This window comes from Lepus europaeus, chromosome 1 (genome assembly GCF_033115175.1).
Source record: "Lepus europaeus isolate LE1 chromosome 1, mLepTim1.pri, whole genome shotgun sequence".
Lineage (NCBI taxonomy): Eukaryota > Metazoa > Chordata > Mammalia > Lagomorpha > Leporidae > Lepus > Lepus europaeus.
In genome coordinates, this window is record NC_084827.1 from 13,764,783 (window position 1) to 13,786,921 (window position 22,139).

General features: G+C 53.0%; 1 protein-coding gene across 1 annotated transcript in view; it reads left to right on the plus strand.

The window, feature by feature from the left end:
* Positions 1-519: 519 nt before the first annotated feature.
* LOC133762025 (solute carrier family 23 member 1-like) overlaps positions 520-22,139 on the plus strand; it is a 75,485-nt gene continuing 53,865 nt past the window's right edge. The window contains exons 1-7 of the mRNA XM_062195132.1: positions 520-590; positions 1,088-1,237; positions 2,259-2,278; positions 2,485-2,611; positions 2,717-2,852; positions 13,873-14,016; positions 16,437-16,594. Coding sequence (XP_062051116.1) covers positions 520-590; positions 1,088-1,237; positions 2,259-2,278; positions 2,485-2,611; positions 2,717-2,852; positions 13,873-14,016; positions 16,437-16,594 — 806 coding nt within the window. The remainder of the gene's footprint in view (positions 591-1,087; positions 1,238-2,258; positions 2,279-2,484; positions 2,612-2,716; positions 2,853-13,872; positions 14,017-16,436; positions 16,595-22,139) is intronic.

Consider the following 22,139-nt stretch of genomic DNA (forward strand, 5'->3'; position numbering starts at 1 on the left):
GATTCATTTGTTTTTATTTTCAGAGCACGGGGGGGACCAGGAAGGGTTTGGAAAAGCAAAGGACAGGACCAGATTGAAGTGTCTATCCAGACTTCTGTGCATAAAACCAATCGGACGAAGAGATCTGACACATAGGGAAGCTGGTACAGATTAAAAAAGGAGCACCGATGGCGGCTTAGATGAGTTCACCGAGTTGCTAACATTAGAGAAAACTGGACACATGTGCATACATTTAGGCAGGGGAATTGGCAGAACGTGGCCAGAGCTGCCTGTGGAGCACAGTTCACAAGGATGACGCCCAGGCTGTGGCGTGGGTGATCTGGGGGACGTTGGTGTCATTCGCTGAGATGATAGCACTGGATCAAGTAGCTTCCGCCTTCCCTGGGCCAGACTTTCTTCCACGGTTCCTTCCAGCACTCCTAGTCTAGGTTTCTACTTCCCAGAATTGCTGAGGGTTAGCAGAAGCCATTGGTTATGTAAGAGCAGAGACAAAAGATTATAGTTGGCAAATTACCTAGTATGGCTGTTCCTGTTAGCAGCCCTGGAGCAAGGTCTGGATTCTGCCAGACTGAGTTCAGAGAAAAGCTAAAGTATGTTTAGTCTCGGAAGAGAAAAAGCAAAGCCTGTATCATTGAAGAGCAGGAAGTATTGTTCTAAAAAAGTACTTAGTCACACTAGCTGCTTCTATGTATTTCTGCTTACCTAAACTGAATGTTACTTAATAATAAAGATGAAGTTCTATGGGAAGACTTTCTAAATTGAGTGTTTTATTGTTTCTGAGGGGGGGGGAACCCCTTATGTTAACAACGGACTTTGAACTTGGGTGGTAATGGTGCAATCGTGCCGATTCACTAACAGTAATGAATGCGCCAGGCTGGGTCAAGATGCTGGAGTGCGCTTTGATCGGGTGGGGGCAGGGAAATCTGTTCTTTCTGCTCAGTTTTTATGGGAAACTAAAAATGTCTCTAAAAAGAATGTCTATCTGAAAACACATGCATTTTTGGAGCGGTGTTCTGGAACAAGGATCCACAAACTTTCTGTATAAGACTCTATAGTAATTGCTTGAGGCTTTGCGGGACTGTCCCAGGCTTCAGTTCAGCTGTGTGGGCACAAAAGCGGCCACGGAGAGAGTGGTTAACTGTGTGGACGTCGGCGAGTGCCTGTGGAACGACTCACAAAAGCAGGCAGTGGGCCAGATTTGGCCCATTGGCCTCTATAAACTGAGATTCAATGAAGCGTGAGTATGGGCGTTGTGCAGACCAGGGAGTCACAAATCAAGCCCCACCATCCACGTGAGTCAAGTATCTTCTATATAGACAGATGGTCTTTAAATTGTTTCCCAAAAACTCTTAGATTTTTTTTTTTTGCCACATTTTAGACAATTATTTCTGTTGAGGAAAAACATATTGAGCTTGTCAGCATTGTTTAAGTTTTTTTTTTTTTTTATACTCTTGTAATTCACCAGTCATTGTTAGGGACAGGAAGTTAGCCTAGTGGTTAAAATGCTGATGAGGGTGCCTGTGTCCCACACTGGAGTGCCCAGGGTCACTGCCCAGCTCCAACTCTGGTTTCCTGCTGCTGCAGACTCTGGGAGACAGCAGGTGATGGCTGGAGCAGTTGTGTCTTTGACACCTATGTGAGAAACCTGGATTGAGTCCCTGGCTCCCCACTTCAGCCTAGCTGTTGCCAGTTGCTGGCATTTGGAGAGTGAGCCAATGGATGGGAATTCTGTGTGTCTTTTCTCTCTGCCTGCTTCTCAAATAAATTTTTAAAAATCACACACACACACACACATACACACACACACAAACAACTAAACAGAGGCCAGCACAGGTAAAGCCTACTGTGGTGCCGGCATCTCATATGGCTGCCGATTTGAGTCTCAGCTGCTCCCCTTCCTACCCAGCTCCCTGCTAATGGCCTGGGAAAGCAGTAGAAGATGGCCCAAGTGCTTGGGCTCTTGTCACACGCGTGGGAGGCCTGGAAGACGCTCTGGGATCCTGGCTTCCACGTGGCACAGCCCAGGCTGTTTTGGCCATTTGGGGAAGTAAACCAGCAGATGGCAGCTCCTTCCCTGTGTCTCTCCATCTATCTCTGTAACTCGCCTTTCACGTAAATATGAATAAAACTTAAAAGCCAAAAAAACCTAATGGCCAGCATCTCTCTCCCTCCCTCTCTTTCAAGTTAATGAAAAATAAACATTTTGAAAAGTTTAAGTTCATGAATGGGGTTTTTGTTATTGTTGTTGCAAATGACAGGAAACCCAGATATGAGTGGGGTAAGCAAAAAGAGAACTTACAGGCGATATGCCTGGCTTGACCTGTGGACCAGGGGGACCCAGTGTCCCCTCACCTAGCTCCGTCCTCAGCCTCCACGGGCTGGTGAGATGGTGGCCAGCTGCTGCACAGCAGCATCCCTGAGGTTCACGTTTGCCCCTCTCCGCAAAGCCCAGCGCACGTCTTGGCGCCTCTCTGGTGCCCGCAGGGCCCCGTGCACGTCCCTGGCTGGTCCACGCCACAGGGGCGGAGGAAGCTTTGTCTGAAGAGTGTGGACTGGTGGCAGCAGGACAGGAGGCTTCTCAAGGGGAACACAAGGGGGAGCTAAACGGACTGTGAGTGGCGAAGCTGGGCGCTCAGCCCCTGGGCAGGTGGGACTTGCCCACGTGTTTCTTGGCACATACCCTCCTACACAAGTCAGCTACCCGTCCCCCTTCCAGCCTGGCCTACACCCCCGTGAGGACAGCACACGCAGAGCCCCTCGTGGATCACACGTGCACAGGCCCCGTGCTCATGCCCTCCCAGTGTGCCCACGGGCCGGAGGAACCGCCTCAAAGTTGGGATTACACATTGGTGGTTTGTCCCGGTTAGGGTCGCTGTAACCATACACTGGTCCCCTCCTTCATCCTTGGTTTCCATGGTTTCAGTTTCCCAGTCAACCATGGTTTGAAAACGATAATGTGGAAAATTCCAGAAAGAAGCAATTCGTAAGTTTTAAACTGCACTCAGTTCTGAGTGGCGTGATGAAATCCATGTTCTCCTACTCCATCCTGGTTGGGACATGTATCATTCCTTTGTTCAGTGTAGATGCTGTATGCCTTACCCTCCCATCAGTCGCTGCTAGCCGGCTCAGTTGTCAGATCAGCTGTGGCAGTATCTCAGTGTTGGAGCAGCCCTCAGGGGGTAGCCCGAAGCGCCACTCCTTCTCTTCACCACACTGCCATAGTGCCACTCCGTCTCATCACGACGCTGTCACAGCGCCACTCCGCCTCATCATGATGGTGACAAAGTGCCACTCCGTCTCATCACTGTGATATCACAGTGCCACTCCGTCTCATCACCACACTGTCACAGCGCCACTCCGTCTCATCACGACGCTGTCACAGCGCCACTCTGTCTCATCATGATGGTGACACAGTGCCACTCCGTCTCATCATGATGGTGACAAAGTGCCACTCCGTCTCATCACGACGCTGTCACAGCGCCACTCCACCTCATCACCACACTGTCACAGCGTCACTCCATCTCATCACGATGGTGACATAACGCCACTCTGTCTCATCACGTAGAGGTTGTGTTATCACCACGTCATCACAGGGAGGGTGAGTACAATCTGAGATATTTTGAGGGGCAGAAAGAGGGAGGGAGAGACCACATTATATAACCTTTATGACAGTGTATTGTTACAGTTGTTCCAGGGGCAGGCATTGGTGAAGTGAATCAACCGACCGCTTGGGACACCCACATCCCATATCCGAGTGCTGGTTCAAATCCCAGCTCCTCTACTTCCAATCCAGCTCCCTGATAATGTATCTGGGGAGACAGCAGGAGATAGCTCAACTATTTGGACCCATGTGGGACACCCAGATGGAGTTTGGGCCCCTGGCTTCAGCTGGGCCAGCCATGGCTGTTGCAGCCATTTGAGATGTAATGAAAGTGGATGAAAGATCTCTCTCTCTCTGAGTGTGTGTGTGTGTGTGTGTGTCTTCTCCGTGTCATTCTGCATTTCAAATAAATAAATCTTTAAAAAAACTTTTCTATTTTATTATTTTTATTATTGTTAATCTTTTACTGTTCTTAATTTGTAAGTTAAACTTCATCATCGGTGTGTATGCATAGGAACCATCACAGCACAGGGTTCGGTACTGTTTGTGGCTTCTGAGAGGGTGCAGTTGTAGCCCAGCCTGTGAGGCTTACAAACAACAGAAATCTATTTCTTACGGTTCTGGAGGCTGGAAGTCCGAGATTAGGGTGCCGCTGTGGGTGGCTCCTGGTGCAGGCCCTCTCCGAGGCTGCACCAACTTTTGTACCCTCCCAGGGTAGAAAGAGGGTGGAGAGCCCTGTGGGGACCTGGGAGAGCCCTCCGGGTCCCATTTCCTAAGGGCCCTCTCTGTTGCTAAGAGAATTTCCGTTATCACCTCATTGTACCCCAGAGGCCGCACTGCCCAATGCCATCACCTTGGGGATTAGGATTTCACATGTGAATTTTAGAGACGCAAACATGCAGCCTATTGTATATGCAGACACACAATGGAAGCATTTTGATTCCTGCAGGTGTGTGAGCAAGATACAGGTTCCCGAGGATTCTCCATATTTTTTTAAAATTTTAATTTATTCACTTGAAAGACAGAGATAGAGAGAGAGAGAGAGATCTTCCATCCATTGGTTCACTCACCAATGGCTGTGACAGCCAGGGCTGGGCCAGCCTGGAGCCAGAAGCCAGGAGCTCTATCCAGGTCTCCTCTGTGGGTGGCAGGGGCCCAAGCACTTGGGCCATTTTCTACTGCTTTCCCAGGTGCCATCAGCAAGGAGCTGGATTGGAAGTGGAGCAGCTGGGACTCCAGCCAGCACACATATGGGATGGCAGCATCACAGGCAGCAACTTAACCAGCTGTGCAACAACACTGGCTCCTTCTTAGAAAGATTTATGTATTTATTTGAGAGGTGGAGTTACAGAGATGGGGGGAGGGGATAGAGAGAAAGGTCTTCCATCCACCCAGATGGTCACAATGGCCAGGGATTGCCCAAGCCAAAGCCAGGAGCCAGGAGCTTCTTCCAGGTCTCCTACGTGGATGGCAGGGGCCCAAACACTTGGGCCATCTTGTGCTGCTTCCCCAGGCCATTAGCAGGGAGCTGGATCTGAAGTGGAGCTGCTGGGACTCAAACCGCATTCAATATGGGTGCCCGTGTCACAGGCAGCAGCTTTACCTGATACATCACAACACCAGCCCCACAACCTGTTACTAGAGAAGCAAAGGGTCCTTGTCTTCACACAAGAAAGAATTCAGGCGTGAGACAGAGCAGTGGAAAGTAAAATAGCAAGGTTTATTAGGGTAGGGACATCTGTAAGCATGGATGGGCACCTCTCCAGACAGAACCTGAGAGAGAGTGCCCCGTTTACAATTAGGCTGGGGTTTTTAAGGGGATGGGTCTTGCCTTCCCACCTGTTCTCCCCCCCCCCCTTCTTCTCTGCCTGAACAAAGGACTTGTTGGGTGTAAATATGAAAAATTTCTTTCTGAGTTTTTCCCCCTGAAGTTATCAGACAGGGGAATCCTGGCTGGCGTTGCCCCGCCTTAGAGGAAGGATGGTTATCAGGCCAGGTAGAAGGGGCAGGGCCCCCTGGAAGGTCATCAGGATCCGGGCAGGACCTGGAAGAGCAGATATGAGGCTGCACCTGGAAGGTTATCGGGATGACTTTGAGATGTGGACGCTGGACCATGGTAGATGTCAATCCCTTAGGCCCTTGTCACACACACAAAAGCTTATTTCTGACTTCCTACCTAACAAACCCATATTCATTTTTTTTAAAGATTTATTTATTTGAAAGTCAGAGTTATACACAGAGAGGAGAGGCAGAGAGAGAGAGAGAGAGAGAGAGAGAGAGAGGTCTTCCATACGGTGGTTCAACGGCCAGAGCTGCGCCCATCCAGAGCCAGGAGCCAGGAGCTTCTTCCAGGCCTCTCATGTGGGTGCAGGGGCCCAAGGACTTGGGCCATCTTCTACTGCTTTCCTAGGCCACAGCAGAGAGCTGGATCGTAAGTGGAGCAGCCAAGTCTCAAACTGGCACCCATATGGAATGCCAGCACTTCAGGCCAGGGCGTCAAGCCGCTGAGCCACAATGCTGGCCCCGAAGAACCTACATTCGTAAAACAAATTCTTGGGGGATGGCGCTGTGGCACAGGGTAAAGTAGTGGTGTAGGTAAAGCTACTGGCTCCCCTCGCTGACCCCGCCAGTCAGGCCTTCAGGAAACACCAGCTCTGGTGCCCCTCCCTGTGGAGAGCCAGGCTCTCCGTCCTTGCCTGGTGACCTGCCCATGCGTGGTGTTCTCAGAGGTCAACAGTCTCCCTTGTGAGGTGAGCTCGGGGCCCTGGGCACCATCAGCAGAGGGCCACGTGTCCTCGGTGGCCACACTTTCTGAATGCGAGTTGGGGCCTGTCTCCCTGAGCCCTGCCCTCTTCCAGGCCCCCAGGCCTGGGGCACTTGCCTCACGAGCTGTGGCTAAGACCACCTGGGTTTGAGTCTCAGCTGCTGTATTTACTGTTACGTTGAGGCAAAGTGCTTAACCCAGCAACACCCAAATTTCTTAGTAAAATAAAGATGTGAAGTCTAAGATATAGCACAATACACACAGTGAAGTGTTCAGGAAAGGGCCAGCTACTCGGGGGCCTTCGACTCTCTCTCTGTTTTAAAAGGTTTATTTTTTATTTGAAAGGCTGAGAGAGAGAGAGAGAGAGAGAGAGATTTTCTATCCACTGTTTCCCCAAATAGCCACAGCACCTGGAGCTGGGCGGATCTGAAGCCAGGAGCTGGGAGCCAGGAGCTTCTTCTGGGTCACCCACGTGGGTGCAGGGCCCCAAGGTGTAGGGCCATCTCCTACTGCTTCCCCAGGCCATCAGAGGGTGGAAGTGGAGCATCTGGGGCTTGAATTGGCGCCCCTATGGGATCCGAAGTTGCAGCTTTACCCACCACGCCCTTGGCTCTCTGGATCTCAGCTTTTCCGTCACAGCTCAGGCCAGATCTAGCTCCTCCCTCTTTAAACATCTCCTTGTCCCGTTTTTTCACAGCTTCCTCCTGGGCCAGCTCCCACTGACTTCCGTGGGGGCCTTGCCATGCGTTTCTTGAACCTTGGGATCCAGTGCTCCCCCTCCCCCATTCCAGGTTACTCCACTGTCATGAGTAGCTGGGAACCCAGTTCTCCCTATTCCAGAACATTCTACCACCATCGGTCCTTGGCTCGCTTTGGACTTCATGGAGTAGGGCTTTAGCAAGGCTTTTTGAGGACGGCCTTTCAAGTGCTCGGTGCAAAGTAAGAGCAAAACTCAGCCTCTGGGGCCTCTCTCTGCACAAAGCAGCTGTCCGCTGTTTCTGACTCTCAGGGGAACAAGCATGCCGTGATCTGAGGCCTCGTTCCCTCCAGCTCTCACCTGAGCCACTGAGGCTTCTGCCCCACCTGTGCGTCTCAGCGGCTGCTCCCAGACACAGGCTCACTCCCTGCCCTTGTTCAGCTTACTGCCCGCCCGTGCATCTCAGCGGCCAGGCCAGGTTGGGCTACTTTGGCAATGATTTGCTTTCCAGCTCAACCAGTTTGCAGCTTAGAAAACGGAAAAGGGGTCGGTGCTGTGGTGCAGCGGGTTAAAGCCCTGGCCTGCAGTGCCGTCATCCCATATGGGCGCCGGTTCTAGTCCCAGCTGCTCCTCTTCCAGTCCAGTTCTCTGCTATGGCCTGGGAAAGCAGTAGAGGATGACTCAAGTCTTTGGGCCCCTGCACCCGCGTGGGAGACCCAGAAGAAACTCCTGGCTCCTGGCTTCGGATCAGCACAGCTCAGGCCGTTGTGGCCATCTGGGGAGTGAACCAGCAGATGGAAGACATTCTCTCTCTCTCTCTCTGCCTCTCTATAACTCTGCCTTTCAAATAAATAAAAAAAAAATTAGAATTACCAGAAGTATGATTTTTTAAAATAATCACTTGGTGATGTATCTTTAAAAAAAAAAAAAAAGAGAGAAAGAAAAGGAAGCGGAAAAGCCTCCGTGGAGCCCAGAGCTTTGCCCTGGCCCCCGGCACCTGAGCTCCAGAATGTGCGGCCAGGCCGCACCCTCGCCGGCTGTGTCCCCGGCTTTGCTGGCTCAGCGCCACGGGGGATCATTAACTTCCCCGTGGTTACTCAGACGTCCACATTAGGACTCATTTGCCACAGCTGGACGCGCCTAGGTGGCTGCAGCAGGCAGGTGAGCCCCCGGGGCCCCTCCCTCCCGGGTCGGCGCCCTGAGAAGTTAATCTTCCTGCCCGGAGCGGCCTTTTGTCCGTGTTCTCTGTCCTGTTGCCTCGGAGAAGACACAAGAGGGCCCTGAGTTGCCATGGACTCTGCTGTTCTCCGCTGGGAGCCTCCCAACCCCTCGGTGAGTGCTGGTGGGGGTGGGGGTGGAAAGGGGAGGGGGGCAGGAAGGTGGGCTGGGGGCCGGGGTGGGGGCGTGGATCTTAGGCCCTGATTCATTCTCTGAGCGACAGGCAGTGGCGCACTCTGGATTAGGGCTGGGAGTCTTGTAGATGAGGCTTGGGTTCTTAGGACGGGCTGCTCCCAGCCTTGGCTCCCTGGTGTCCTGGGTGTTCAGGTCACCGTCACAGCAGCCGCGAGCCAGGCTCTGACTACCACAAGGAGCCGGCGGGGCGGGGGGAGGCTGGATTTGCTTGCAAGGCAGTGTTGTCCCCGAAGCTTCCGATTCCCACCAGTTAACACCACCAGGAGCCGAGGCTAATGCAAACACAAGAGTTTTATTTCAAACTTGAGTTTGGTCTGACGTCCGCACCAGGCGCAGCTGGGTTGGATGGGTGGCCCCCACAGGAAGGTCGTTAGGGTTTTTATACAGTTGAACAAACAGGTTTGGCTATACAGCATCTGATAGGCCATATTTTAAATTAATACTTGTTGTTCTACGATTGGCTAAAGTATAGGGTCCGAGCCGCTAGGGTGCGCGTGCCAAGCTGCAGGGTTTCGGGATGCTATCAATCACCTTAACTGATAAGACACCTGGAACTGCCCTGCTGTCTGCTAATCGCTGTTGCTAGGAGAGTTTATCGCAAGGGGAGTTTTATTTTCTTCTTTTCGGAGCGTTTGGCTTAGGGTTCAGGACCCGGTCAGGCCCGAGTTGCAAGATGGAGGCCTCGTCTAAACTAGCTGCGCCTTGATCCCGGCTCAGGTCCCTCAGCAGGAGGGGCCCCAGGCCCCTGCTCGGGTCTCTGCGGCATCTGAGTGTTCCTTCCTTACCTTGCTCAGCACTCTGCTCGCTCTCACGTCGGGCCCCTTTCTGAGGGGGCAGAGGGAGAGAGAGAGAGAGGGAGAGAGAGCCCGAACAGCCAGCGTGCGTCAGCCACTTCACGTGCCGTTCCTTTTACACCTGTGGGGTCTGAGGTCCAGAGACGCAGTCACAGTGACCCATCTGCCACCCTCTCCAGCCTGTTTTGGGCACCTGTTTTGGGCACTTGGTAGACCAAGTGGACACTGGGCTTAGGTCTGCAGCCCTGGCCTAGTGGGGGGAGGCCCCTTCCCCCACGGCCAGCAGCAGCGAGGACAGAGCGTGTCCACTGCCTTCGCCCTCCCCCCGCAGGGCTGCCCCAGCCTTCTCACCGCTGCTCTGGCTGCACGGAGCCGCTGCCTCCTCTGCCCACCCGCCTGCTGCCAAGAGCAGGGAAGCTGACCCAGGAAGCACAGGGCCGCACCTGCAGATGGGAAGAGGGGGCGGTTCCACCCTCCCACTTGCAGCCTGACCTTGGACAAGCCCTGCAACCTCACTGAGCCCCGGCCTCCTGTCTATCTGTGGCAGGCGGTGAGAAGGTGCCAGGAACCAGGCGGTGGATGCACTGGCTGCTCTTTGTGAGCTGTGAAGTTCTGTGCACCACCAGGTGCCGTGGGGGTGCCCCTTTGGGTCAAGCTTTATAGTGAAATTGCAGTCACGTATTGATAGTGAAAACCAGAAGACAGGCTCAGCCCCCCACCCCCTTTCTCTGACGCTCAGCGTCGGGGCGCGCTTCGTGAAGTCATTCTTCCTCCAGGAAGGATCTCGGAGGTTTTCTTCTGCCACTGGGCAAGTCACTTGCACAGACTTCTCCCAGCAATGGATGCCCCGGGAATAGAAGTGGCCCCGGCACCCTGATGGAAAGATAGCACTGGGAATACTCGGAGGCCACCAGACTGGAAATGGCCTTGGCAATTGACTCCTGCTCTACTGGGAGGAAAGGCGAGCGGGCGAGAGCCAACGCCTTCCCTAGCCCTGGCGCTTCCCTGCCTCACTTTCCTGAAAACCCGTCCCTGCGGGCGAGGTGTAGTCAAGTAGCAGGCAGGACACGCACAGTCTCGGCGCCCATGGTGGGATGCCAGCACACCACGCATGCTCCAGCCTGCCAATATGCTCACCGCCATGCTGCCTGGGTGGGCAGAGGCCGTGGAGGTGGAGCCCCAGGCCCACAGGCTCTCTGAACTTGGCATGACAGTCGCATCCGCCCAGTGTCTCTTGTTATGCTCTTCTGTGTTTGCCCGCCCAGGATCCGATCAGTCACTCAATCTCTCCCTCTCTGTCTCTCCTCCCCCCCCCTCCTCTCCCCAGTGTCTTTTCTCAGCTGATCTGTAGATTCCTCTCCACGCTTGCTGATCCCTTGGAGTAAGTGCTCTGGAGCCCAGAGCGACCTCCTGCAGCCTCTAGTTTGGAAAAGCAAATTTCTTTGATGTGCACCCCAAATACCAAGCAGCATCAAAAGCCTAACTGGGATAAGCATGCTGTTTCCAAGACTTCCAACCAGCTGACGTTGGGAGCTTCTTAGGAAAATTCTCTGGTCATCAATGCATGCGTTTGTTCTCTGAGCGCTAACTGCGTGTGGGTATTGGAGAGGGAGAAGTTATGGGACTTTGCGATCCTTTGTGTGGGGAAATATATGGTGGATGTTTGGGGCTGTAGTAACTTGCTCACAAGTTTGTCGGAGCCCCCGAGGAGGGGAGGCCTCACCTAGTCAAGGCTGGGGTGGAGTGGGTGAGGGATGTCTTCCCGCGCCAGCGAATGCTCACCAAACAGGTGAGCTGAAGCAAAATGCCTGCCTTATGCTTCAGGGCCTGATGTCAGAGACGGGTGAGAATGCATGGTTTGGTACAGAGAACACAGTTCTGCAGGAGGTTAGATCAGTAGACCCAGAGCAGCAGGCCTGGACTGGGGCACGGGGCTCTCTTCCAACGGCTGTCTCTGTCGCTGGTGATGCGGGCTCCGCAGGCATGGGGAGGAATTAGGATGAGGGGTTAGGGGCCTGCATTGTGGCCTGCTGGGTGGAGCCACAGCTTGCAATGCTATCAGAGCACCAGTTTGAGTCCTGGCTGCTCTGCTCCGGATCCAGCTCCCTGTTAACGTGCCTGGGAAGGCAGCAGAAGACAGCCCAAGTACTTGGGCTTCTGCCACCTGCATGGGAGGCCCAGATGGAACTCTGGGATCCTGGCTTGGACCTGGCCCCAGCCCCAGCCCCAGCCCCAGCCCCAGCCCCAGCCCCAGGCTCAGGCCCAGCCATGGGGGTCTGTCTTTCCCACTCCCTTTGTCACTCTGCTTTTCAAATAAAAAGATCTCTTAAAAACACTTAAAGGTTGTGTTTGCCACTGAGCGCCCTCCATGAAGGACTGTTTTGCTTTGTCTCCAGGTGGGATATGGCTCAGCCCGCTGCTCCCAGCTCCCCTCCTTCCCGGCCAGCCCTGCCCTGAGTTAGGGCTTCCTCAGGGGAATGCATCCTAGACAGTGCAGCTTCACGGATGGTGGTTTAGCAGTGTTTTGGACCAGTTTTGTTTGGCACAATTGGGTGCAGAGGCCAGGAAAGCTAGTGAGCACAGGATACACACACACAACACAACCAAGTCTTGTTCGGTGCAAATGTCAGTAGTGCTGAGGCTGGGAAACCCTGACTTAGAATACAGCAGTTCCCCTTGCCTGTGGAGGACAGAGTCCAAGACCCCCTAGTGGATGCCCAAAACTACGGATAGCAACAAGCACTGATTATGCCATAACATCTGTATGCCCACAGCATTGCCATTCAAAGAGTTCATGGAAAATGCATATTATGGAAAAAATGTGCATGGATTTAAAAAAAATCTTGCACCAAAATGAACTTAATTAATTCCACTTTTCCATGAACTTTTGGAAGTGCCATCATAGTACCAGAGTTAATCTACTGTTTCACGTTTTATGTCTGGATGCCTCCTTTGCAACACTGCTTTTGCCCTTTGGGGCCATTACTAAGTAAAACAAGGCTCGAAGACAAGCACAGTGGTGCTGCGATGGTCACTCTGATAGCCAGGACCACTACTGAGTGATGAGCGAGTGGAGAGCATATGTAGCATGTGTGTGATGGACAGAGATGATTCACAGCCCAAGGAGGGTGCGGCCAGATGGTGTGAGATTTCATCACACTAGTCAGAGCACCATGCGATGTAAAATTTATGAATTATTTCTCTCTGGAATTTTCCATGTTGGATTTTTGAACTACAATTGAAGGAGGAATGAAACCATGGAAAGCAACATTGTTGTTAAGGGCAGACCATTTTATCGTGCTCCCTGGACCCCACTGGGCCATATCAGAAGGAGCAGCCTGCTTTTCGCATGATGGCCTGGCCACATCGGGAATGATGCTCTCACATGCTTAGCCATATGTTGATTGATGCTCAAATGTTGGCCCTAAGCACGTGCTGGACGCTCTCTGTATACATGGAAATCTGGAAGCCGAAGGTGTTGTAGCCAATATTTATTGGACAGTTACAATGTGCTAAGCATTGGACTATGTGTTTCCTGCTCCAATTTAATTTTCTCAACCATCGATGAGGCGGGTACTATTGACATTTGTATAGTTTGGAAAATCTAGACCTAGAAATACTAGTCATGTATCCAAGGCTAGTAGGCTATTCAGTCAATAAGGTGGCAGGAATGTCAGCAATTCAAAGTTGACTTCGGTTAAACTCAGAGGAATCCAAATTGGCTATAGACCTGAGCTCATTCTAGATGTTTGTACTGCACTCCTTTACGTTGGTATGTTCCCATTACTCACCATCAGCTCAGTCTACACTGAGCACAGAGTTTGCACTAGGAGCTGGAATGACAAGAGTGATGCACAAGCAGTGTGTAAGGAAACCACCTGTTAGGATAAATGTGCCGTGAGGAGAGCTTTGGCAGAGTAAGCACAGGGCTCCCTGCCAGCAAGTGCGAGGGTCTGGGAGGGAAATCTACCCATTTTCTGCCCTTGGGGTTGGCCATCCCCTCCTGTTCCACAAAACGACTTATTCGCCAGGGCGTCAGGAAGGGTACCCAGTCTTCTTGCATGGGCCCAGGCTTCACAGGCCCTGCTGCGGGTGCATAATCTAGGACATCACTGGTTTGGTTCTGGCCCTGAACTGCCCAGCTGGCCAAGTCATCCCTGTCTCACTGCCACTTGTCTCTGGAAGGCTGTCCATCTCTGGTTCACTCCTCTTTTATTTATTTATTTTTCCTTTTTAAAAAGATTTATTTATTTATTTGAAAGGCGAGAGTTACAGAGATGCGGAGAGAGAGAGGCCTTCCATCCTCCAGTTTACTCCCCAGATGACCACAACAACGAGCTGAGCTGATCCAAAGCCAGGAGCCAGGAACCTCCTCCACTTCTCCCACACAAGTGCAGGGGCCCAAGGACTTGGGCCATCTTCTACTCCTTTCCCAGGCCACAGCAGAGACCTGGATGGGAAGTGGAGCAGCCGGGACTCAAACTGGCATCCATATGGGATGCCGGCACTGCAGGAAGTGGCCCTGCCTACTACGCCACAGCACCAGCCCCATGGTTCACTCCTCTTAAAGTGCCCAGATGTATCCTTTTCTCATTCCCTGCAGAAGAGTGATGGTGTGTCCAGCTTCCACACTGATGACCAAGACAGGAAGAAGAATGGGCAACCTGGGAGCCCCAGCCCCAGCCATCTGGCCTATGGCATCTTGGACACCCCACCATGGTATCTCTGCATCTTCTTAGGGATCCAGGTAATGCCACCGAGCAAGCTCCGGGTCCAAAAATGCTCTACCTCCAAAGCCTTGTCAACCAACACCAAGTCCAGTTAGCCAACATGAACAGCTTCAGTTTCTGAAGTTGCGTCTTCCATGTTGTGGACCTCCAGGGACATGCAAGACTGCTCCAGTCTCTTTCTCTCTAGGGTTTAGATGTGGGGGAGGAGGCTACTGCCTCGTGCTGAACTGACGGTCCCTTGTTCCCCTCAGCAGCATCCCTGGGCTTGTCAAAGCTGTTTCACTGAGTGAGGTCCCTGGGGGGCCAGGGAGGGGCCAGGCCAAGTACCTCCCTTGGAGTAAGCCCTTTGAGCTCTAGTGTCTCTTTCCACCAAATGCCTCATGCTCTCTAAGTTCAAGAGATCTGATAATGGGAGGGAGTTAGCCCTGGCCAGTTTGGGTAGGTAATGTGGTCTGGGCATATATGAGGCTGGTGGACTCTTGGCCTGGAGCACACATGGTCTGTGTTGACCTAGTGGTGGCAGGCCAAGGAAGCATTTATAGTAGGCTATTGTGTCATTGATTCAACAAGACATAGGAGTGATGGTGAGGATCATCCAAGTGCCCCTATGTTGGCCTTTCTGAACTGGAAATTTTTCATGTACTCTTGCCCAAGGGGCAGCCAGCCGCCCAGTGACCATACTGCACCTGTTGAAACTGCCCATCAGCCAAAGGGAAGAACAACAAGTGTAGGCTTTGACTTTTAGTGGGAGTTCAGAGTCCCCCCGCCTCCAACACACGTCCCGTCCGCCCTCTACTCTGCTGTCCAGGAGCAGCACTGGTCATACTGGTCAGATTATCCCAGGATGTTCACGAGAGGATTAGCCGTGACTGGTGGAGAGGTCCCCTTAGACGTGACTTGGCCTGGTAACAGGAGCGGGAACTGCTCCTTAAAGAAGGCTTGGCCATTTCTGCTGCTCATGTGGCTGGGGAGACAGGGGCCTCCCACTCCCCAGTCCTACTGGCCCAGGCTTCTTGCGGGTGTCCAGGCCTGTCCCACCTTAGGCAGTGGCAAGATGCTGTCTTCCTCTGGCACCGGCGGAAGGTACTGGTACATTTTTACACTCGGCTTTGCCTGGGTGGGGCAGGTGTGTGAATACTTTTAGGGTGTCATTTTCCTAAGAAAAAGCCAGCTTCCTGTGGTCTAATTTAGCTCACAGAGGTTTGCAATCAACACCCAGCTACGTAGGGGCGTGTAACCTGCCTTCCTATGCCTTCTTTATGTGTCGCTTGCTCGGCGTTGTGGAAAGGAGGCGTGGTTAGGACAGGCAGGATCAGGGGTGCTGGGTCCCGTGGCTTAATTCTGTCCTAAGGACACCTTAAGGGTGACCCTTTGCAGAGGGCCAAGTCAGCTGTCCTGGCTTCATTTACACTATAATCTTACAAGGTGGAGAACCTGTGCTGTTGAGTCATCCTTCCATGGCACCTTTGCAGATCAGAATTTTATCAGCACTGAGAACCCAAGGCCTTGGGGAAATGCTGACAGATCTGGTCTATCTGTGGACAGCCTGGACGGGAACAAAGCTGAGAAGCCGGTGTCTGCATGGCTCTGGATGTTTGGCTCAGTGGCCAGGTCTGCGTTGGGACTGGAGCCACACGCTGGACAGCTGGTGTGACTCAGAACCAGAGTGGCCACAGCTCGTGAACGTCACCCTCGACGTGGGGCACCTCTCCGCTCTGTGGGGCTGCAGTACATGAGACAGTGGCTCATTCCTGCACCTCATTGGTTGTGTGGCGCCATGTCTGTCTGTCTCTCTCCCTCTCCCATTTGTCCCCTGCATTGCAAGGCCACCTGCAATGAATTCAGCCTTCCCTGAACTACGGCTCTAATCTGGTCTGACAGGTGGAACTCAGATAGCCTGTGGCCAACAGCTCCAGGGTAATGCTCAGGCCTTCCTTGTGCCTTGTTTAGTGATGAGCCTCTTGCCTGTTTTTTTTTTTTTTTTTTTTTTTTTTAATTTATTTTTTTTGAAAGGCAGAGAGAGAGAGGGAGAGACAGAGACTGAGAGCTCTTCCATCCACTGGTTCACTCCTTAAATTGCCGCAATGGCCAGAGCTGGGCCGAATCTTACCTGGTTCTTAAGGTTCCCCTTTGGTTCCTGTTAGATTCTCTGGCGCTTGCAGCTCTGCCTCAGTTTCTTCCCCAGGGCATCAGTTCCTGGTGCTAGGGCTCCGCCCTCCCAGCCCAATTCCTCTGGCAGGCTCCCTACGGCTAGTTGCTAGGCCTTCCCAGTTCCCTCTGCCTGCCTGAAACTCTGCCAGTGGTCCAGGCCCTGGCCCTCTTGCCTCTGGTGCTGGGACCAGCTCCCCACGAGGTGCTGGGCTGCACTCTGGTTTGGGGGATGGGGATGGAGCAGGCAGCTGCAGCATGGACCACGGCTCTCACTCTCTGCCCACAGCACTTCCTCACAGCCCTGGGGGGGCTCGTGGCAGTGCCGCTCATCCTGGCCAAGGACCTGTGCCTGCAGCATGACCCCCTGACCCAGAGCTACCTCATCAGCACCATCTTCTTCGTCTCTGGGCTCTGCACTCTCCTGCAAGTGTTCCTAGGGATCAGGTAGGTGAGAAACCGCTCCACCTGACCACCTGCCAGGGTGTCTGCAGGGTTTGCTTGGCTGTGGCTGGAGAGACCACAGGAGGCTGGTGTTGCTGCGAGAGAGTGCACGGGACAAGGATCCCAGCCTGGGTTCAAGTCCTGGCTCCAGTGCTCACTGTTAGGTCTGGAATAGCTCGGGGTTCTGGCCTTTCAAACCCCCAGAAAGGAGAGAGGGAAAAAAGGAGACAAGAGACCGACGTCAACAGAGACAGGTTGCTTTATTGGAAGCACAGAGGTTGCGACAGTCTGTTCTTTGGACTCAGGTTTTTATCCAGGTTAGGAGCGGGGACTTTGCCACTAAGGCGGGGTGGGTGTAGAAAGCAGCCGGCAGAAGAGGGGGCTCTTTGAAGTCTCTGGGAATCTCCCTCTTATCTGTTTCCTAGCTGCCCTGCTGGGCTTATCTGTTTTGGCATTTGCATTGTAAGGAGTTGAGAAGGGTCTGGTTAGGCACCAAGGATCTAGATAAAAGAGAGGAAGTGGTGGGGAGGAAGGGAGGAGGGGAAAGGTGCGCCAAGTCCTTAACTCACTGCCTCCATAAGCAATGGACACCTGATCAGAAAGATCCAGACCCACTCGGTGTAAGACGCGTTCTTCATGAATTCATCAGGTCAAACCAAGGGAAAGGCAGGGGTGCGTCCGTGCCTCAGGAACTCGATGGCCAAGCATTCACATGCTGTGGCGATCTCTCTCTCTCTCTGTCTCCGCTCAGGCCTGCCCCTGATGTTGGTGAGACCCTCAGCAAGTGCATCCGTGGGACAGTCTGTGCCTAAATGTCATAAACCACGCTGCCGCACCCTGAAACAAAACACGTTCCGCTCATCCTGCTGTTAACTGATTTGCTTATTAATAATTCACAATATTAGTAAGCCCTGTATGTTCTTGGCTCATAGAGAAAAATTCTGAATACTGGCACAAATAAACCAGGCAGCGTGATAAAGTTTTATATTCAGTGAGAGAAATGCATAGGAGAGTGAGGGCCCTGTCTGAAAGAGAGGGAAATCTGGATTTGTATGGAGCAGAGGAGCCAGCCATCTGGAGGGGCATGCAGGAAGCAAGGAGTGGGTGGCCTGGGAGGCCACCGCCCCAAAGGCGCAGGGCAACAAGCGGTAATCCACTCCCAAAAGGAGTGGTTAATTCGCTTGACTGGGCAGTGGGCACACAGGTGCAGTCAGGGAGGGGCATGAGGTCACTCAGGGGCGTGGTGAAGGTGTGGTCTTCCAGCTCACAAACCTGATCAATTTTATCCTGTTTGAGTTTAGACTTCTTGGCTCCCAGGGGTTCTGCTTTGGAGTCTGGACAGGGGAAGGGCCAGTCGCCAGCCGGTGCCGGCTCCCACCGTGTCCCACTTCAGGCTTTGCTGCAAATCACAAAGGGTCTCCATTCTTGAATGTGGGTGCCCCCAGCTGCACATCCAGGTGCCGGTTCTACCTGCCTCCCCGGAACTGCCGCCCCTTGGCTGTCCTTCTGCCCTGGGGGCTTGCATCCTGCCTCTGTCCTCAGCAGGCTGGGCCTGGGGAAGAGCCCCAAGGCGAGAGAGGCGTAGGCCCTTGGCGCTGTGGCCTCCTCCTCCAGGCAGCTGGTGTGGACCTTCTGAAGTTTAGAGGAAGCGTAGGAGGCTCTTGTTTGCTGGTCCGCGGCAGGACTGTGTCTTCATTGCTCTCCCAGTGCCTGTATTTCCTCCACGCAGACAGGCTTCCTGTGTATGTGTGGCAGGGTTCTTCAGAGAGACAGAACCGATAGGATGTGCATGTGTCGTAGGAGGTGGCGCTCATGTTACAGAGGCCGGACTGTGGCACCATATGCCGTGTGTATGCTGCAGCACCAGAAGAGCTGATGGTGCAACAAGGGAGCGGTCCTGGAGGGAGGCTCTGGGTTGAGCAGCGGAGGCCACTGGTATGACTCCCAGCCAGAGTCTCAAGTCTGCACAGCCAGTGTCGCTGGGGGAGGAGAAACTGGCTGTCCCTACTCCTGGGTCCTGAATGGAGGGTGTGGTGCCCACCCATGTTGGTGAAGGCCATCTTCTTCACCCAGTAACCAAGCGCCAGTCTCCTCTAGCAGACATCCCTGGCTCTGCACCCGTTAGCTGGGCATCCCTCGGCTCAGGCAAGTTGGCCCGTACAGGTGTCCATCGCCAAGTGACTGCAGCCGGGGCTGCTGGCCGCCCAGCGTTCCCAGCCATGGGCCAGCAAGTGCTACTCAGGCGAGTCTCACATTTCACCCTCAGGCAAGTGCTCGATTGGCCCAGCCCTGGATCCGCCAGGGGGCCACTCCCCTTGCGGGAAGGTTTTCCAAAGCAGCAGGGGAGAAGAGTTCTAATCTGGGTGGGGCAAAAGCAGGCACTCCCTGGCCAGGTAGGGACTTTGGGAGCTGAGAAATAAAGCTTGTGAGTGTAGCTGCCCCTGCTTCTGCCCCGTGCGGGCTGAGCTGGCCATTGTTGTCACCAGTGCAGTCACTGTTTTTTTTTGTTTGTTTGTTTGTTTTTGGACAGAGTTAGACAGTGAGAGAAAGACAGAGAAAAAGGTCTTCCTTCCGTTGGTTCACCCCCCAAATGGCCACTACGATTGAAACTGCACCGATCCGAAGCCAGGAGCCAGGTGCTTCCTCCTAGTCTCCCATGCAGGTGCAGGGGCCCAAGCACCCGGGCCATCCTCCACTGCCCTCCCAGGCCACAGCAGAGAGCTGCAGTGGAAGAGGAGCAACCGGGACTAGAACCCGGCGCCCATATGGGATGCCAGCGCCGTAGGTGGAGGATTAACCAAGTGAGCCACAGCGCTGACCCCTCACTCTTTTTAACATCAAGTCCTCTGTGTTCATGTGAGGGCTGCTAATGTCAGCCTTAGCAAAATGGAGTCCTTTGTTCTGGAGCTGGCCTGAGCACATCAAGTGTGGAGAGTGTGTCCTGGGGCCCTGCTTTCCTTGTTTCTACACACGCCCTCTTGTCACTCTGGCCACCACTGCCCCTTCTCTGGTCCTCACACCAGGGCTGCTATTGGCTGCCACCTGCTCAGCACATGCCTCCCTGTGAGGGCTCTCAACCCTTCTTGTTCATCTCCCTTACCCAAAACCCACTAGCCCCATGGCTCCTTCCTTTGACGTTTGTTTATTTTTAAAGACATTTTGACTCATTGGAAAGGCAGAGAGAGAGTGAAAGTAAGAGAGATCTGATCCATGGTTTACCCCTCAAGTGGCTACAATATCCAGGGCTGGGCCAGGCTGAAGCCAGGAGCCCAGAACTCCATCCTGGTCTCCCACATGGGTGGCAGGGGCCTAAGCACTTGGGCCATCTTCTGCTGCCTTCCCAAGTGCATTAGCAGGGAGCTGGATTGGGAGTGGAGAAGCCGGGAATCGAACTGGCATCCATACGGGACGTCAGCATCATAAGCAGTGGCTTCAGCCACTGTACCACAATGCCACTCCTTAATATTTATTTGGTATCAAGTCCAAGAACATGCCCAGGTTTTGTGCAACCTGAAGGTAATACAGTTTTTTAGTGTCCCCTTTAAGAAAAAGAACAAAAAAAATTATAAATCCAAAATCATGTACAAAAGAGAATATTTATTTATACTGAAAAAAGTAATCACAGCAAATGGCAGATAAATACTGCAAATGCCATACATTTCAAAAAAGTATGACATTTTTATTATTAAACTGTCCAACAGTCACCTGTAATGCATTCCCACCTCTGCGTTTTGTGGCTTCCCATTCTCTAATCACCTCTTAATTTGGCAAAGAGACGGAACAATAACTCTGCAGTCATTCCTCTAGGTTGGTTGGTCCAAGTTCATTTGTGATTCCTGCTGGTTGGGGTGCATTATTGTGACTTCACAAGCTGTACTGGGTAGTGCTGCTATAGATTCGCACCTTACAAACATGGGACCACTGACCAATTCTGTTACGTGTGATTCTTATCAAAGGGTCTTGAAAAATTACAAATGCACCGTGTATTTATAATTGAATGGCCACATATTAAGTATATTCCTGAGAGAGGAAACCTTCCATTGTGCCTGGGCATCTGTGAGGACCAAATCTCTGGCAATCCTGCAGATCTGACGCTTGTCAGATTTTCCACATCACTTTCTGGCTCCATTCGCTTCAAACCTTGTTTCCCCTCCCCTCCACATGTGTCAAGTCCAGGTGCTGGAGGACGTGTCCAGGCCCAGCATGCCCTGTGGTCCTGCCCACCCCCATCAGGACACGGGGCGAGCTGGTCTGTTGTTGGTAGGAGTGTTGCTGGTCACCACGTTCACCCCAAGATGACTAGCAATCAGTTAACTATGTTTGGGTAGTTTGGTGGTCTTAAACCACATAAATCTATCCTATTACTACCCTACTAAATTTATGCTGCCTCAACTTCCCCTTAGCCAGGCCCCAGAAGTGCTGACGGCTTTCCAAATGTCATCTGACGCCAAGTTTGGAATCGGGAAGGCAGTAGGAGGGGACAGGAGTCGGCAGCGGTGGCCAAAAGCTTTGGTTTTCATGCATTGTGCAAAGGTATTTAGCTGGTGAAACCCTGGCCAGCCCCGAGCAGCCGCTTGCTGTAAATCTGCTCTTGACCCCGTCCGTGCCAGGCCTGTGGCAATGGAGTTGAAAAGGGAAAACATTCCATGCAGTGTGCCTCTGCCTGACCTGTCGAAAGAGACGGTGAGTTGCCAGGAAAAACTCAGACCCAGTTAGTCTTCATTACCTGAATCAAAACCACAGGGCACGGACGGAGAGGTGGTTGGCCTATTGTTTCCAAGGTAGACAGGACACGGCACCCAGAGGACAACGTGCAAGCTCTCTGATCAGAGTTCCTCCTTTGCAAGTCCTCTCCAGGAGGAGATCCACCGTGAAAGCTCTTCCTGGTCCCTGGGGAGGGAGGTGGGGGAGCCAGCGCCTGCTTCTCTGCAGGGAGTCCCATCTCTGTGAGCCCCTATTTCTCCCAAGTGCCCCAGCCGAGACTCAGCCAAGTCCAGGGTTAACGCTCAGGTCTGTGGCTCAGGCCCGTAAAATCCAGAACTCTCCTCTCTGCCAGGATTGGTCCCTGGCACATAAGAGGCTTCAGTAGCCCCGGAGGTGGCCTGGAGGCCCCCTGCCTGGCTAGCCGGGCGCTCCTGGCTCTGCTCCAGCCCCACGGGAGTTAAGAACATGCAGCTCTTGTGGGTGGGCCAGAGCCTCCTCCCCAAACCTGGCATGGTGTTGGCTTTCACACCTGGCAACCAGGGGCCTAAATTCCAGCCCTGGCTCTGTGCTGTGGGAACAAGGTCAAGTCCTTGTGCTTCTGAAGGCTCTGGGTTTTCAGCTGTAAAATGAAGGAGCTGACTTAGATAATAGCTAAGCGTCCTTTCTCTCTCATGTCATGGACGCCTACGATGATGGCAGAGAAGACGGTGAAGTGCCCGTAATCAGGGGTGAATGAGCTTGTGGGCCTGGCCTTCCAGTAAGTTCTGTGAGAAGCCCCAATTAATCAGGAGTTAGAGTTCAGTGAGCTCACACCCTGATTAAACATGCAAAGAGAGATGAAAAT